The sequence below is a fragment of the Mus caroli genome, chromosome 3 (genome assembly GCF_900094665.2).
Source record: "Mus caroli chromosome 3, CAROLI_EIJ_v1.1, whole genome shotgun sequence".
Taxonomy (NCBI): domain Eukaryota; kingdom Metazoa; phylum Chordata; class Mammalia; order Rodentia; family Muridae; genus Mus; species Mus caroli.
In genome coordinates, this window is record NC_034572.1 from 130,009,028 (window position 1) to 130,025,653 (window position 16,626).

Genomic DNA, 16,626 nt, shown 5'->3' on the forward strand with positions numbered 1-16,626 from the left:
GTATACTGGCATCAGATTGCCTAGATTTAAAGTCAGTGAATTTACACATAAATAAGTAGGTGATTATATTGGGCAGTGTGCTTATTTAATAATCTTGAACCTCAGGTTGCCCACACATTTATGTTTTAGGGACTCAAGGAGTTTATATGTAAACACATGTACCTATGCCTTACTAGGCTTACAGTTTTCACATCCTGTGTGGTTTTATTACCTACGCAAAGCCTGGCATAAAATAACAGTGTCGTAGCTATTTGATGCTGCTCTGGCTGTTTACTTTAGTTATTATAACACTCCGCAAGTGGACATAGCAAATATCTGAAGCTAGAGGAGGCGACTTAATTTTCCCAAGGTCATAGAGCTGAGAGTTCACAGTTAAGGTTTATAGCCAGGTTCCTTGTACAGGTCCCCAAATCCTACTGGTCACCCATGGAGTCTGTAGCTGCCTCTTCCTCTCCTCTGCACTGACACATGTCTGTGGTTGGATTGTTAGAAATCCAAAGTTGCAACCATGTGTAAAAGTTCATTTCCTGGTTTTAAAAAAATATATTTGCAATTTCTATAAAATAGAGATTCTACACATTTCATGACCTATATCTAAGTCTTACTTCTTTGAGGAAGTATATTGTACAGTAGGAGAACAGATTTTTTTGTTTGTTTGTTTGTTTTGTTTTGTTTTGATTAATTCTTTTCTGCTGAGAGAAGAGTCTTAATGAAAATACTCTTTGGAACGTGGGATTGTGGGTATGGCACAGGCGAGTTCTGCAGGTGGCATCTATGAATATGAGTTGTCCAGGGGATGACTTCTTGTGTGACATAGATAAATAATGAGTTTGAAAACAGCTCCTATCATAGCTTATTTATCAGAATTCCTGTCACCATCTCTCACAATGGATCTTTGACTTTTCTGGCTTCTATAGGAGCTTGGTGAAAGAGTGATTTGTCAGAATGAGCATGTAGCCAGTGCCCTCTATCCCCTCTACCTTATGGTTTTTGACAGATGTCTTCACTCACAGGACCCAAAGCTTTTGGGCTAGATTGTCTGGTCTTTGGGCTCCAAGGACCTTTCCCTCTGCCACCAAACCCCAGAGTTACAGATGAGTAACCACGCCTGCCTTTGTATGTGGTGCTTGGGAAGCCTAGTGTAGGTGCTCATGCTTCCTGTGCAGGGGTTTAACCATTGAGCTACCTCACCAGTTCCTTCTTCACTCTTCACAACGTGCCTTCAGTACACACAGACACACAGACACACACACACACACACACACACACACACACACACACACACACGCACACTTGCTCTTATCAGAGTCCAGAAGTCAACCCCTGGTGTAATTCTTCAGGAGGCTCTCAGCCTTGCATTTTGAGACAGCGACCTGAGACTCACAGGTTAGCCTAGCGTAGCTGAACAGTCATCACTGATCCTTAAGGCACTTCTGGTCTCTGTCTCCCCATGTTGGGATTTTAGGCATAGTTTACCACTGTGCCTAGCTTTAAAAAAAAATTGGTATAGGGCCTTCAACCTTGTGTTGCAGCTGCTTTATGGCTGAGCTATTTGATGCAATTTTAAATGCAAATTTGACCTTCCTATTCAAGTATTCAGTGCATTTTTGGCCTTTGCTTTAAACCATTTGTTCTTTTCTTTAATCGTAAGTGGTCAAAGGTAGACTGACTGAGTTGACTCAGTGATGGAATTTTATTTTGTACAGATCTACTTGTCAAGATGCCTCATCCCTTCCATTGGTCCAAACAATGGGGTGGGTTATCAGTGGGAATTTAGGATCTGTTTTTATTTATGGCATCAGGGATTGCCCAATGAGGAGCACGTGGTCATATAAACTCATTCGGGATCCTTCATATGCAAGCAGTAGTCCTGACTGAGAAGGCCTATAAGCCCCTCTTTTCCATGGTCACTAATTATTTCTCAAATCAATGGAAGAAGTCAGTCTCTAACTCTTGGTAGACTCTGAATGTGTGTTAATTTGAGCTTGTATTAAAAACAGCAATATCTGCTTAGTGGTTAGTGGCAGTTTTGGTGTCCGCGGTCCTTGGCCTGTTGTTGATGAGCTTTGGTTAATGTAACCTTTTGACTTTTTCTTGCAGCCGTTCCATTTCCGCCAAGTCACCGGCTGACAGCAAAGGAAGTGTTTGATAATGATGGGAAACCTCGTGTGGATATCTTAAAAGCACATCTCATGAAGGAGGGCAGGCTGGAAGAAAGTGTTGCATTGAGAATAATAACAGAGGGTGCTTCGATTCTCCGACAGGAAAAAAACTTGCTGGATATCGACGCACCAGTCACAGGTAAGGCCCAAGCATGGAGCCCACTCTACAGCAATCACTATATAAGTCTTCCCTACCAGTGAGCCCTCAGACACCTTACACAACATCTGCTTTTACCATTGAATCTGCATTAAGGGATTAAGGATATCATTTGTCCATTAAAAACATTTTGATTTGTACTTTTTGCCTACACAATTGAATTGCTGTGATCTCAAAAATGATGTGTAACAGTGTTGGTACAGATACTCAGTTGATTGACAGTGTTCTATCAGCAGAAAGCCTACCACAAGGCAAGATTCCTTGTGGTGTCCTCAGCCTTCTACAGAGCCGGAGGAGGCCATGTCTGAGGGAAAAGAGACTGAATGGTGTGCCAAGGATGGTCTCTAGACTATATACTCTCATCAGCATCTGGGAACTTGTGAAAATGTAGACTCTCAGGTTCCCCTTGCAACGACTGAGTCTGGGTTTCTGTGCTCAGGTCTACTAGCCTCTGTTTGATTAAATCCTCTGAGTTGTTCTGGTCCATATTAAAGTATGAGAGAATACTTGAGCCTCCTTCCTATGGCATTGTACCTAGGGTTACTTCTTTAATGCTCTTTTTTTTGTCACTTTTCTTAGAAAGTTAAATATTTTATTGTAAGTATGCTCCTCGTGCATCATAAAAATGAAATCTTACTATAAGACAGCACCTATTACCCAGAGAATTTAATCTACTGTGTATGGAGTTTGCTGAGAGTATAGGCACTTATTTTCAGTGGAGGTAAAAGTGTTTATTTTTATTTTTTAATATTTTAATCTTGGCCCAAGAAAACATTTCAGTGGAGAATATTTGAAAGGAAAGGGACATGAAAAGATTTTTATATCCACTTGGGTTTTTCATCTTCTGAGTCTTCATATACTTATGCTATTGTTATTCAGGTCTATTTTTGCATGGGACAATACCACAGGGAAGAGGTTCCCTGAGTGTCAGAATAGACCTTTGCTGATTGCAGAGTACTGAAGGATTCTCAGTCCAAAGAAATTGACCTCATCCACAGTTTATTTTTGGTTAGCAATTTCAATGATGATGGAGGTTAGAGTTTGGTAGCAGAAGGCATTTGTTTTTTTGAGATTGACTCTGTGTTGGGCCATTGTTACTAAGTCATACCACAAGCCTACACTGTGCACTTCCGAGTCAGCCCTAGTTTCCGTATTATCAGATGGGGTTCTGCATTATTTCCTGCTCATGACACAAGGACGTGATGGTACTTCCCTTTCTCCCGCACTGAAACCCTAAAAACAAAATGAGATAAAATTCATAATTTAAGACTACTAAATAATACACAGCAGCAAGAATATCTTATCACTTGATTGTAATTGCCTTATTATATTAATGATAATGCATAAGCATTAGATAATATCTTTCTGATTATGTTTATTTGTTACTATAAGAATAAATGATACAAGATTTTATTAGGTTTATTTTTCTCTCCCTTTCACATGATAATGTGCAGCTTCCAATGAAGACTTGATGTTAAATTCACTAATGAGCCAAATAGGTATTAATGGAGATGTTAAGTATAGCTAAAAATAAACATAAGATAATGTTTAGGGGAATATGTTCTCTGGAATGGCCCAGTCACCTCCTCTGTGTGAGTAGTTGCCCTTGGAAGAAAACAGGAAGATTGTGGAAGAACTGGGTGTATGAGGTCTTATCTCTGAGGTCTAATCCTGTGTGTAGGCTCAGGACACACCTGGCTCCTCTAAACAGATTCCACAGGACACTTAAGCAGTTTTCAAGACAGAGATTTGAAGCTACTTGGATCTCATGGATCATGAAACGTTTTATGTGTTTGCTGTGGTCACTACTCCATTTTACTCTGAATATAAAGATACAGATACTAGTGACAAAGACACTGGACAAAAAGGATTTATTTAACATCCAGGTAAATGGGAGAAAAGCTTTCTATCTAGGCTGCTATACAAAAATATCTAAATCTAACTCATTTATAAGCAACAGAAATCTACCAGTATATTGCAAGATCATGGTGTTAGAAGATTTAATGTTCCTGGTAGGTCCTGCTCCTTGGTTCGCAGACAATGGCTTCTCCTGTGTTCTTACATGGGAGAAGGAAGGGGGGCCCAAGTCTATAGACACTGAGTGCATTTACAAGGCCTGTATAGTACCATTCATGAAACCTTCCAGAGTCTCTCATACTGGATATTAGATTTCAGCATAGGAATCTGCAGGAGACCTATGTGTTCAGACCTCAACAGGTACAGTAAGGAACATTCTCTAACCTATGACTCTCTGAACATAAACTAAAACATGGAAAAATTGGGGAAAAGTAGGGCAGATGGATCAAGGACATAGAGAAGCTTTTCTTTTTGTTTGGAGTAAAAGTGAAATAATAGTAACTTGGAATCTAGACTCCTCCCATATCTGAAGCCTTCTGAGCAACAGGGAACCATTCAAACTTTCAAGAAACCAGAACATGTCAGACTTTTGGATTAGGGATAGTCACCCCATAAAGTCACTTCAAATACTAAGTCCAGGAAACCTCTCCAATCAAGCCTTCCGGATGTAGGGGTCCTGGACCTGACTTAAGACCTTGGTAATGTTTTATGATATCTGGTGACCTTATTCTGAGATTTTACCCTATTTGGACAGCTGAGTCTACCAGATGATATTTATATGTTAACCTAGAGTTTATTTGTTTAGATAATTGAATCAGCCAAGTTATATTTAGTTTATACTTGAAAATTTTCATAATAAAGTATCCTTTATAGAATTCTGATTGCCACCCTTAAAAGACAAACTGTGAAAGAATTCAGAAAAGAAAGGAGAATATAAAAGGGAGTAGGGTGGGTGGGCAAGGATCATATATTGGGAAGACATAAGGAAAAATGAAGGAGACATGAATGTGTTTTGGGCAGATAGTGGCCTGAAACCTGACTTTAGAGTGTCTGTTTCTCATTTTTCTTATGGTCATATATATGTGATTTTGGTGTGCCTGTTTTTCACATGTTTATGGGCACATATATGTGCATGTGGGCAATTCCACATTAAGGAAAAAGCAAAACAAAGCAAATGGCAAATAATGTATTTGCAAATATTTGTTGCTCCTTAACTTCCTTGCAATTGTTTTGTGCTTTTTATTAATAAAAGTATTTTCTGTGTAGGAGTAGAGTCCTGACATCTGCCATAATTTGATTATTTGTGTTGAACCTGGGAACCAGTGTTTTGGTTAGTAACAATTGGATATTCATCCCTTTATAGATTTTAGGTAGAGGAATTTTAATCAGCAACATGGCTGCTCTGGCAAGGGATCACATCCAAAGATCCTGCTGCAATGCATGCCTTGGATCAAATTTGACTGGAATATAGACACACCCTTAATACACAGCTCTAATCCCTAAAAATGATGGTAAGGTTAGTTTGTAGAAGGAAGCAACCATATGTGAAAGTGATATCTAATTGAGGGGCAGACAAAGTGATGAATCAGAAAAAGATTTCACAGAATGAGTCAGAGATAGACTATGCTCACTAGAGGGGCTACTTAAGAGCAGCAAGAGAGGCGAGAGGTATGGTGTGTGGGGTTTATGGCAGTTTTACTGAGACAGGTTATATAGAGAACAACCTAGACATTGGGAAAGACCGAATAACCCAAAGAATGAGAAGGAGCCAGAGGATTAGAACATATTGCCAAAGTTAATTCTGAAAATTGGCTCTTGTTTTTTAATTGCTCCTCTGCAAATGTATATACATGATAGTTTTTAAAAAATGTAGCTAGATATTAGTGTGATGACTCAGTTTGGTCAATCAACATGATAGATATTTATACCTCCTATATAGATGATGTGGGGTATGAACTTGCGAGTAAGACCTGGTTGCTGCCTTCCAAGGACACAGATGGTAGCAGGAAACATTGTCTGCCCAAAGAAAGGCACATCACAGCTCTCACTAATCTAAAGGCCATGCATGGTCTTTCTTACCTTTGTAAGTATAGCTGTCTCAAAGTCCAAACTCCTTTTCATTTTCCAAATAGTGGTATTGTGGTTTCCCTGACAGTATCCACTGATTAGATTACTAGAGCTGGGACCCAACCTGTGCTAGGTATGAACTAGAACTCTTCAGGAAGCGTGGGACTGTGAGGGTGCTCCCTTTTCCTAAAGGCCTTCCTTGGAATCACACCACAGGTAGATACTCTTAATTTGTTAGGAGCTGAGGCAGAGGCCTCTGGTAATGGGGGAAATGTAGAAAAGAACTTGAAAATTGACAGGCTACCTAGTGTTTGAACAGGTCCCTCTGTTTCACTATATGAAAAAGATGCAGAATAGCCTTCTGGGTGGAAAAATAACAACACAAATTGTAATAGACATCTTTTGTATGGTGGCAAGGATTATTGTTGAAAACCTGGTATGGTAGGTGGCTGAGCAAGCAACTGAAGAGTGGAATGATCTGGGCCAGTACTGTTGTATCAAGTCTGGTCAGGAACCAGGCTCTCAAGGAAGCCCTGATTTTGGCAGAGGGAGGCCAATGAGTCTAAGATATTCATGCAGATTCCAGCTTGGTACTGCATGTCCTAAGGTCTTGCTCTCCAGTTTCCTATTGACTGAGCAGAGTACTCTGAGCCTGTCTGTGGAGCAGAGGCAGAGCAGGGGCTTCAGCTTCTGCAGAGTGTGATTTAGAACCCTGATTCTGCTCTCTGGGCTGAGGGCATGGGCGGACATCATCTGGGCTAACTGCTAATCTCTCGGTTTGTCTGCTTCCTGCAGTGGCGGATTTGTCTCTGGTGCAGGTCAGGATTCCCTCCGTGACTAGGCCTGCCATTTAGCACATCAGGCAGTTGCCAGGAGAACCCTCTGGCTTTGTTCCTGGATGTGAGAGTGGACCTGGGGCCAAGTTTAAGGTCACAGTAGCCCTTCCCTTGAAGCAGCTGACATCAATTAGAATTCCCCTTGCCTGCAACTCTGGGGAGAGCTAAGTGGGCATTGGATTCCTAGTGGGACCTAAAAGATCAGTGTTTATTCTTACCCTACTATCATTTGTCACCATGAAGGAGTGTGGACTTAGTTTACATGGGGACAGAATATTACCTTTCTGCAGTTTCTGAAACTTGCACTTTCAGTGGCCAGATTTTCAGGGCTCTCTCTGCAGTCCTAATCCTATTGGTACCTGGCCCAGTGGGGGCAAGTCAGTAGTTCTGACCTGGCAGGTGAGGTGAAACACACACACACACACACACACACACACACACACACACACACACACACGATGGTGAAGATAATGTCTATTTTTCTCATCTTTTCACTTCTTGATCCTCCACTGTTGACCTTTCATTAACAAATGAAAAACGGGATTGAAAGTACCATGGTGGTTAGCCTTTCCAGATGGGAACATCAATCAGAGTCAACCCCTGGGCGGTTTCAGAGGTCTAGGAGTCTGGAACAGAGACTTTGAATATCTAATGAGTTTCTGGGTCATAACGATTCTCTTGAAATTCTGCATTGTGAGATCTGGTGTAAATACAAGGGTCAGAGTCTCATAACTGAAGACCTTGCTCTGCCCTGGCCCTTGTCTATATGACTAAGGCTTTCCAGGTACACTGTATTGTGGGTGCTCTTCTGTGTCAGAACAGATCTCATGTAAATATTTGACTGATTTGCCCAAAGTAAGTTATAATAATAGCGAAATTAAAACATATGGGAACTCCAGGGTATACTTGTTTCTATATTTCTGTGTATGTCAGTCATTTCAATAAACAGCAGTTAAATATCAGTAATTTAAGCAGCAGGTATCCTTTCATCATTTTCCCTATTTCTAACTCCCCCTCCAAATTTATTAATATTTGTCTTACTGCAGTAGTTTGGAAGTTTGAAGTGCCATATAAATTAGTTAGAAATTTCTGTTTTAAAAAAAGATACTAGTTTTTTAAGTTTATGTGTGTGTATGTGTGTGTCTAGGTATGTGAGTGCCACCATTATGCAAGTGGCTTTCAAGGCCAGAAAGGATGTTAGATCCCTTGGAGGTAGAATTACAGGACCACCTGATATGCCTGCTGGGAATCCAACTGTGGTCTTCTGGATGAACAGCAAGCACCCATACCATTGAGCCATATCCCCAACATCAGAGGTCATTTCTAAAATAAGGAATCCGTAGGTTAAATTTTTTTGTTGTTTTCGTTTTTGTTTGTTTTTCTTAATACTCTCAGCTTCTGAAGGAAGGACCAATTCTAAAACCCTGGGAGAGAATAAAATGAGGATAATTGGGAAAGGAATATATACATAAACATAAGTCAAATGTAAAATGAGTTTCTCTTAGTGATCAATTCTTTTTCTACTCATTTTTTTTTTTCAGTTAACATACAAGGCATTAGATGTATTTTTGGTGTTTCCAAACAATGTGTGCTCTGAGATCCCCCTGCCCCCTTTGTGCCCACCCATAATATCCTGATCCCTTCTTATTCTCTCCAATGTTTACCTCTTCAGATGTGGCCCTTTGTCCATCCCTCTGCAGTTTGTCATCACCTATTTTTACTCATTTGGTCTCTTTTCAATAGTTTAGACCTTATAGGCACATATACACATACATGAACACATATGGTACATGTGTGTGTGTATAGATATATATGTATATATATATTTCATATATGTGCATATAAATTATATATACATACACATATACATGTGTGTGTCTGTGTTACTTAATAGACTAGGATTCATACATGAGAGAACATTCTGGTTTTGTCTTACTTTTCACCACATTTACTTAATGACCTCATTTATAAGAATGGATATTAACATGGTCATTTATTTATGCTACCTTTCTTGTCAGGATCATAAATTTTTGTTGTATTGGAGATAGTGTTTTTCTTAATGTGTTGCTTTTGGTTTTGTTTGAGTTTTATGATTGATATTTGACACTATAATATTAAAAACTTCTCTTTGGCAGCATTGTGAGTTGAATCAGAGAGTAAGGGCTCTTTCAGCCAAAAATGTCCATCTAAGTTGGATCCCTGGGACCCACAGGTGACAGAAGAGAACCAAATTTCAATTGTTATCCACTGAGCTCCTCCCATATGCTATAGTGCACACACATGCACAGGCATAAATAAATAATATAATACAAATAAGGCAAGTCAATTAGAAATTCCTGGGCCTAATCTCACATTAGATGGAGTCACTAGCTGGCCTGCAAGTGTACCATCGGATCTGAGATGCTACCGAGATGACTTGGTACATAGTAGGTCTATCTGGGCATTGGCACCAGAAGCCTATGTCACTTATTGCTTCTGAAGGGGAACCAATTGAATTGATACACAAAGTCACTTGTTTCCCTTTTTAAACAAAGGCACGTTTGACTTTTCCTTTCTACTTTGTCAAGGTGATAGGCAAATTTGCTTTTGTCTTCGATAACATAATCATAGGATTCTTTACTTTAGAGCAAAGTTAAAAAAAACTAATTGGGCTGTATCCACCATTATGGTATCCCACACAGCATCTCCTCAGACCAAGGGACTCACTTTCCAAACGAAGAAGTGCTGTCAGACGCTCATGTTGATAGTTTGACCATGTACTCTCCCATCCTAGTCCTGAAACTGCTGGCTTGTTAGAAGGGTGGAATGGGTAAAATCACAGCCAATGCTCTAATTGGTTGGCAGTAGCGTGGAGGCAGCTGTGCTCATAGGTTGTATGATATGTGGAATCACCTGGCGGGTCCAGTTAAGTATGTTTTCACATAGTTTTTAAAAGGCAAAGTTTGAGTGCATATTTAACTAGTCTGTAGGTAAGTGTGTGCTTATCAGATAACACAGACTTGAAACAAAGGCTTTGTTTGTTTGAAATTTTCTTCAACATGTTTTAAACATTAATGGTGAGTGCCTTCCAGTGAAAGCCTTAGCTTAGTATTAACTTATTAAATATATATCAAAACTAGGTGAAAGTTAGCGAATTATCTGCATTATTGATATAAAATATCCATTCAAGTTGAGACTCAATTAGGGAGACAATAAAATCTTCCGTTTTTTCCTTTACTTTTGCAAAACAGTTTGTGGCCAGTTAGCATATTTTATTATTTAGACATAACCGAATCTATAGATTTTTTTTTTTCCTTTCTCACTGTGGACTGTTCTGGTATTCGCACATTAAATTGGTCTAACCAGTTTTGCATAGATGTGAGTACATTTCTGTGCTTGTTTTTAACCCAAGTACGGTGGGTCAGAATAAGAGATGAGACTCCAGCCCTGTAATGCAACCACCTGTTGTGTGTTCACTAAGGACAACATTAGCCTTTATTTTCACCACGCCCAGTATCATATCTGGGTAAGTCATTGATTCTTGTAGTCTGCTAGTTGCTGGCATGTACCATGGGGCAAGTGATTTCACCTGTCTTCTTTTTAACTTCAGGTAGCGCAAGGCTTTCCAAACTTAGAAGCTTAGGTTCTATGAAGTACAGCAGAGACGTACGTGCCAACGGGAACTTGTTTCTTTTGTCCTATCAGCCCTGTGTGTCTACTGGCTCTTGTCATTGCTATCTAGCTGAAATGGCAGCCTGTGGTTCTGCTCCTCTGCTCAGTTATTCCCAGCATAGGCCATTTAACTATATGCTATATGTTCCTATGCTGGGAACATATAGGAAAGACCAAGTGGGGTATAAAGTGGGGCAAAAAGGTGTAGGTAGTAGGTCTTTGGACCATAGCCATCTTACATGTCAAGAAAGTTAATTTTAATAATGTTAATTATTTTTTTAAAAATGAAAATGAAAAATAAGCATTGACCATGGTGTATGGACATTAGTTAGAAGGAATAAATTAAAAAATAAAACTTGTGAAATATTAGCTATGAAATGTTTTCCAACTATAAGAATTTGTTAACTGAACATGTGAGAGTAGACAATTTTTAGGCATCTCTGCCTTGATGCTTTGCATTTGATGGCTGAAATGACCACTGTGATAACAACACACTCTATTTTCAAATCTTGGTGATTGACTTTTTAAAACAATAGTTTGTAGAACCTATGTACCAGCAGACAGGAGTCTAGCAGGCTAACTGTCATCTGAGAGGCTTTACCCAACAACTAATGGAAACAGATGTAAAGAATCACAACCAAAGACAGCTCAGGGAATCCTGTGAAAGAGGGAGAGGAAGGGTTGAAGGAAGCAGAGAGGTCAAGGATGCCACAAGGAAACCTACAAAAACTAAGCTGGGCCCATAGGAGCTCACAAAGACTGAACCACCAACCTGAAAGTATGTATGGGATGGACCTAGGCCCTGTACACATACGTAACAGATGTGCAGCTGGGTCTTCATGTGGGACTCCTAGCAATAAGCATGGGCTGTTTCTGGTTCTGTTGTATGCCTTTGTATCCCATTCCCCTATCTGGTCTGCCATGATTAGCCTTATTAGGAGAAGATGCACTTAGTCCTACTGCAGCCTGGTATGCCAAGCTGGGCTGATATCCATGGGAGGCCTTCCCTTTTCTAAGGAGAAATGAAAAGGAGGGTATTCCAGCAGGAGAGGTGAGGGGGAGGGACTTGGAGGAGAGGAGGGAGGGGAAGCTGCAATAGGGGTGCAAAGTAAATAATTAGTGAAAATAATAGTTTGTAGAACCAATACAAAATCTACATTTCCTGGATTTTGTATTTGCAGATACTATGCGACTGTATGTTGCTGTATGGCTCTCAAGTAATGGCTTAGGTTTCCTCAGGAATCAAGCACTGTTTGGTGATAGTTTTCCTGGGTCTTTTTCATTGAAGGCTTGCAAGGGTTTCTAGAAAGCCCAAGATGTCTTTATAATGCTATCTTAGTAAGTTCCAACATAATGTCAGCAAGTCTTTGAATAAGATAACATTATGCAAGTATCAGAAGTAAAGTTGGAAAAAATAAATTGTAGGTTAAGAAATTGTGTGTCAAAATAATGTGTATTGATTAGCCTCTAATATGCTTTTATTCTTTTCTATTCTGTGGAGTGGTATGAACCATTTTCAGATAATAGCTGATATTTCAGGTTCTATTTCAAACAATGAAGCAGCCTGATAGTAACTCACTAGGTAACCATTTTTATACATGAAAAAATTATAACTCACAGAAAGAGAGAGAGAGAGAGAGAGAGAGAGAGAGAGAGAGAGAGAGCGCCAAACATATATTTACAAAGCCAAGTAATATTTAAAGGTCAGTTCACTCCCTCATGACCCACAGGACCTTACTTTTATGGAACAGATTTATAACATGTAGAAAATGTGGGACTCATTTAAATAAAACTTGAAATTCTTTGAATAGTCCTTGGTGCAATTCAGCCATCCAGTGAGGGAAGGACTCCAAACTGGATTTTCTCTTCCTTTTCCCAAAAATACCCATTAAATGGTAATTGTTGCAAAATATTGGTGCTTGCCTGCCTCTCCTCTTCTTCTCAAAATAAATCAGTTATGAGTTTCTAAGATGAAAGACAAAGGCTGGGGAATTGATTGAATGTGCATAGTTGCTATCTTCATAAGCATGGTAAGTGTGATGACGTAAGTTTGATCTTAGCAGCCCACATAAAAAGCTGGGTATGGTGGTACCCATCTGTATTCCCAGAATTCATATGGCAAGTGAGAGATAGAGACAGATTACCCAGAAGCCAACAGGCTGATAGCTTGGGAGTACACAGCACAACAGCAAAGACAAGAGAAACCCTTACAAAATGATGGCCAACTTTTGTGTTCTATCTTCACACATCAAATAAGAACTTACATCATGGAAGGGGATCGAGTATTACTCATGAACTTATGATGGTAGCAGAATCCAGTCCTTAATAGTCTATAACCTAAGTAGTTAGTTGTTTTCTGCAGTGGCCTTAACAAGTGTTTACAGTATTCATACTTATTTTTTGATATATGTTTAGTTAAGAATAGTTGTTTGGTTTTTATGATGTCAAGAAGAGTTAAAATAAAGAGAAATTTTTGATAAGCTTTCCATAGAGGACATCATGGAATGTTGTTCTGTCAGACTTAATTGACTATACACTATTATTGTCTTTCAGCATATATTCTCCAGGTCTCACTTTTTCAGAGCTCCTCGTTTGAAGGTAGACTGTGACCCAGCATCCTTTGTAGCTATCCATAGGAGACACACTAGATTTCAATCAAGGAAATTTGAGCAAAAGTGGGGTATGTTACTTTGAGGCCATACATCTAAGACAAATTCAAAAGTCTTTTCCATATTACTTTCCTTGTCAACCTATTTAGACTGGCAGGTGCTAAAGATGTCACACAAGCCATGAGTCAGATGTCATATGTCACACAGACCACGATATAACACATGGATGGTCCTCGAGGCTCAGTTCTTCATATGAGCCACATCACCTAAATTATTGTTCATTCAAAACAAATGATTTTTTTTCACATATTTCAGCTCATTTACACCTGAGTCCTCAATGTAAATTTCAGAGCCTGTATTCTAACTCAAATATAAATCCACTGATATCTCTCCTTCAAACTGTCATACTCCTACTCAACTATAGCTACATTAAGTTGTTGCTCTAAACCCCACTGTTTTCTAGAGGGAAAAATACTGTGTTGTCAATTTAATGAACAATGATTATGTTAGGGAATTTCCATTTGCTTGGTAGATATCCCTCCCTGACCATTGATAGAAGTTTGGTATATTATCAAGAGCAAGCTTACGACTTATGTCCCGAGGAACTTGCTTTCTGGAACCCTCCCATAGTGCGGCCTTGTTCTTCCTAAGTTCCCATAGTGTTTTTCTGTGTATGCCCACATTATTTAATAGTCACCATGTGATATTTTGTCTCTAACTTGGCTGGAACTTCCTGGGGAAAATCACTGTAACTAACACTTGACAAAGAATATCTTCTTCATGATTCCCATGCCTGCTTCTGTGAAACACTTTGTGATTTTAACTTGATTTCCTGTCTTGTGTCAACAAAGTGTTATCTATAGGTTTGAAAACTTAGAGGTCTTGGATATATTCTCTCATTATTTTTGTGTAAGCGAGGGTTGAGGCTGTTTTCTCTTATCTTCCACTTTCATTGTCTGAGGTGTTGAAAAGCCCTGTAGTTTGTCTCTGTGACAAATTGTGATAAGTAAATAATTTCACCATGTGTGACACTTTAACATACATCCTACGTTTTTTTCCACATGAGACACTTCCTGCTATTATTCTTTTTATTTTGACAGCCTAATGATTGTAATTCTTAACATCATTATTGTGTTGTTCATATTATCATCTTACCCTGTATAGGTCTTCTCATAATTTCTTGTATAAAGATTTGACATCTTCTTGTATGTCTCTCCAAGCCCATTCATAACTCACAAGTGTTTATAAAATTGTAAGAGAGTTTGTTTTCTCCAAGTTTTTCCATTGCCATACATGTCTGTCTTTTATGTTACGAAGCAATTGTTAATGTCTTTCCATTTTATATGTCAAATGCAGTTGGGTTTATTTTTGTTTGTTTGTTTGTTTTGAAAGCAGTCTGGCTAAAAAAGAATGGTGATCTGTGTTTTGTGAATTTTCCTCAGAGCCTCTGAGATCGCAGATTTGAGGTATTTGAGGAGAACTAAAAACTGGAAATATTATTTGCATAATGCAGGATCCTCCATTTTAGTCTCTCTAAAGTAATTTTTAAAAGGTTTTCTTTTGTTTCCTGGTGGTCAGAGAGATGGTTCAGCAGTCAAGAGGGCTCTGTGTTAGTCCAGAGAACCTGAGTTGGGTTCCTAGCAACCACTTTGAATTTTTCATAGCTGCTGCCTGTAACTCCTGCTTCAAGGGAACTAACACAATCTTTTGGCCTTTTGCAGAGACTTGCATGCATGTGCCCAAACACAAGGACACACACACAAACCCATACAAAGGAAATATGATTTCTTTTTGTTTTTTCTTTTGATTCAAAATTAATTATGAAACTTTTCTGTATTTGGAGTATATTATTTTCTTTAAACTTTATATATTACTTTTGGAGGATTTAAAAAAAAAACCAAAACATCCTCAGCCAGGCGTGGTGGCCACACCTTTAATCCCAGCACTTGGGAGGCGGAGGCAGGCAGATTTCTGAGTTCCATCCAGCCTGGTCTACAAAGTGAGTTCCAGGACAGCCAGGGCTATACAGAGAAACCCTGTCTTGAAAAACCAAACCAAAACCAAAACAATAAACAAAACAAACAAACAAAAAACTATCCTCAAAACTTTTTGACAGATGATTTGATATTTCCTCTGATATTTAGTTTTTTTCTATTCAATTATTTATGGATACCCAAAATATAATAGGGTCGAATTTGGAAAACGTAGATATATTTTTTCATGTTATTTTAACATGTGTTCTTACTGTGACCAATAGCAACGCATAAATTGGGGGATTTTTTTTTTTCTAGTCATTTCCAGATAAATACGGTGTGGTGAGACCCTAGTGTGGGTTGTGATTATCTGCACCGTCTCGTCATATAAATGTTCTATACATGTACATTTTCTGTAATTTTGTATTAGAACATAGACATCAGTGATTTCTTTTTCCCTCAGTGGATAAGGGGAGACATCCATAATTTAGTACAGGGCCAGACAGATGTCAAGGATGTTTATGAAGAAAAAATGCTAGTTATGCATATTTTTATACATCTGCAGGAAAACACAGAACACATAAAACTGTGGATTGACATGAAAATGGTCAAAACTTTTCTTAATTTTCATTTTTTAATCATAACCTTGAAATAGGCGAGATGCCTAGCACACATGTTCAGTGGTGTTGACTGGATCTTCGTAAGCCATCACTGGGCAGCCGGATGCCAGTGCTGAGGCTTTCCAACTGATCTTGTAGGCTACAGCAGACACATCAGGCAGAGCACTGGTGACAGAGGCAGCAGCCATTCTGTCTTCTATGTGATTGCTTCTTTCTACATCAAGGTCCTGTTTGGGGTTCTCTGCTCCGCCCAGAAACCAGGTGAATGACCTCAGCAAGGAGTGACTGATGTTGACAGAACTCTTCTGGCCAAACAGTAGATGTGGGGGAGGGTGAGATAGAGACAGGATAGTGAGCTTTTCTCAACTGTGTAGGGAGGTCATTGACAGAATTGAAGTTTGTTCTGAAATTTGATTTTGTTTGGTTTTGTTTTTCCTAAAGACTCTCACTGGAAAGGCATTTCCCCTATAGCACAGTGCTATTTCAGAAATAGTTGAGGAAAGCCAAGATATTTAGAGGTCAGGAGGTGTAGGGGGTCTGATACAGTGATTCTGCTTATAAGATTCGAGGTGACCAGATCTCTCAGGTTTCACAAAATAACAACCATTAGAAACTAATCAGGGGTCAAAAAGAAACCATCCAGTGGCTAAGGGGGACCAGAGAGTGCCAGTTCAGAGATTGAGTTAAATATTTG

General features: G+C 39.1%; 1 protein-coding gene across 2 annotated transcripts in view; it reads left to right on the plus strand.

The window, feature by feature from the left end:
• Nucleotides 1–16,626, plus strand: part of Ppp3ca (protein phosphatase 3 catalytic subunit alpha) — a 266,778-nt gene that overhangs the window by 124,904 nt on the left and 125,248 nt on the right. For both annotated transcript variants that reach the window (XM_029475530.1, XM_021157311.2), the window contains exon 2: nucleotides 2,101–2,301. In XM_029475530.1, coding sequence (XP_029331390.1) covers nucleotides 2,101–2,301 — 201 coding nt within the window. The remainder of the gene's footprint in view (nucleotides 1–2,100; nucleotides 2,302–16,626) is intronic.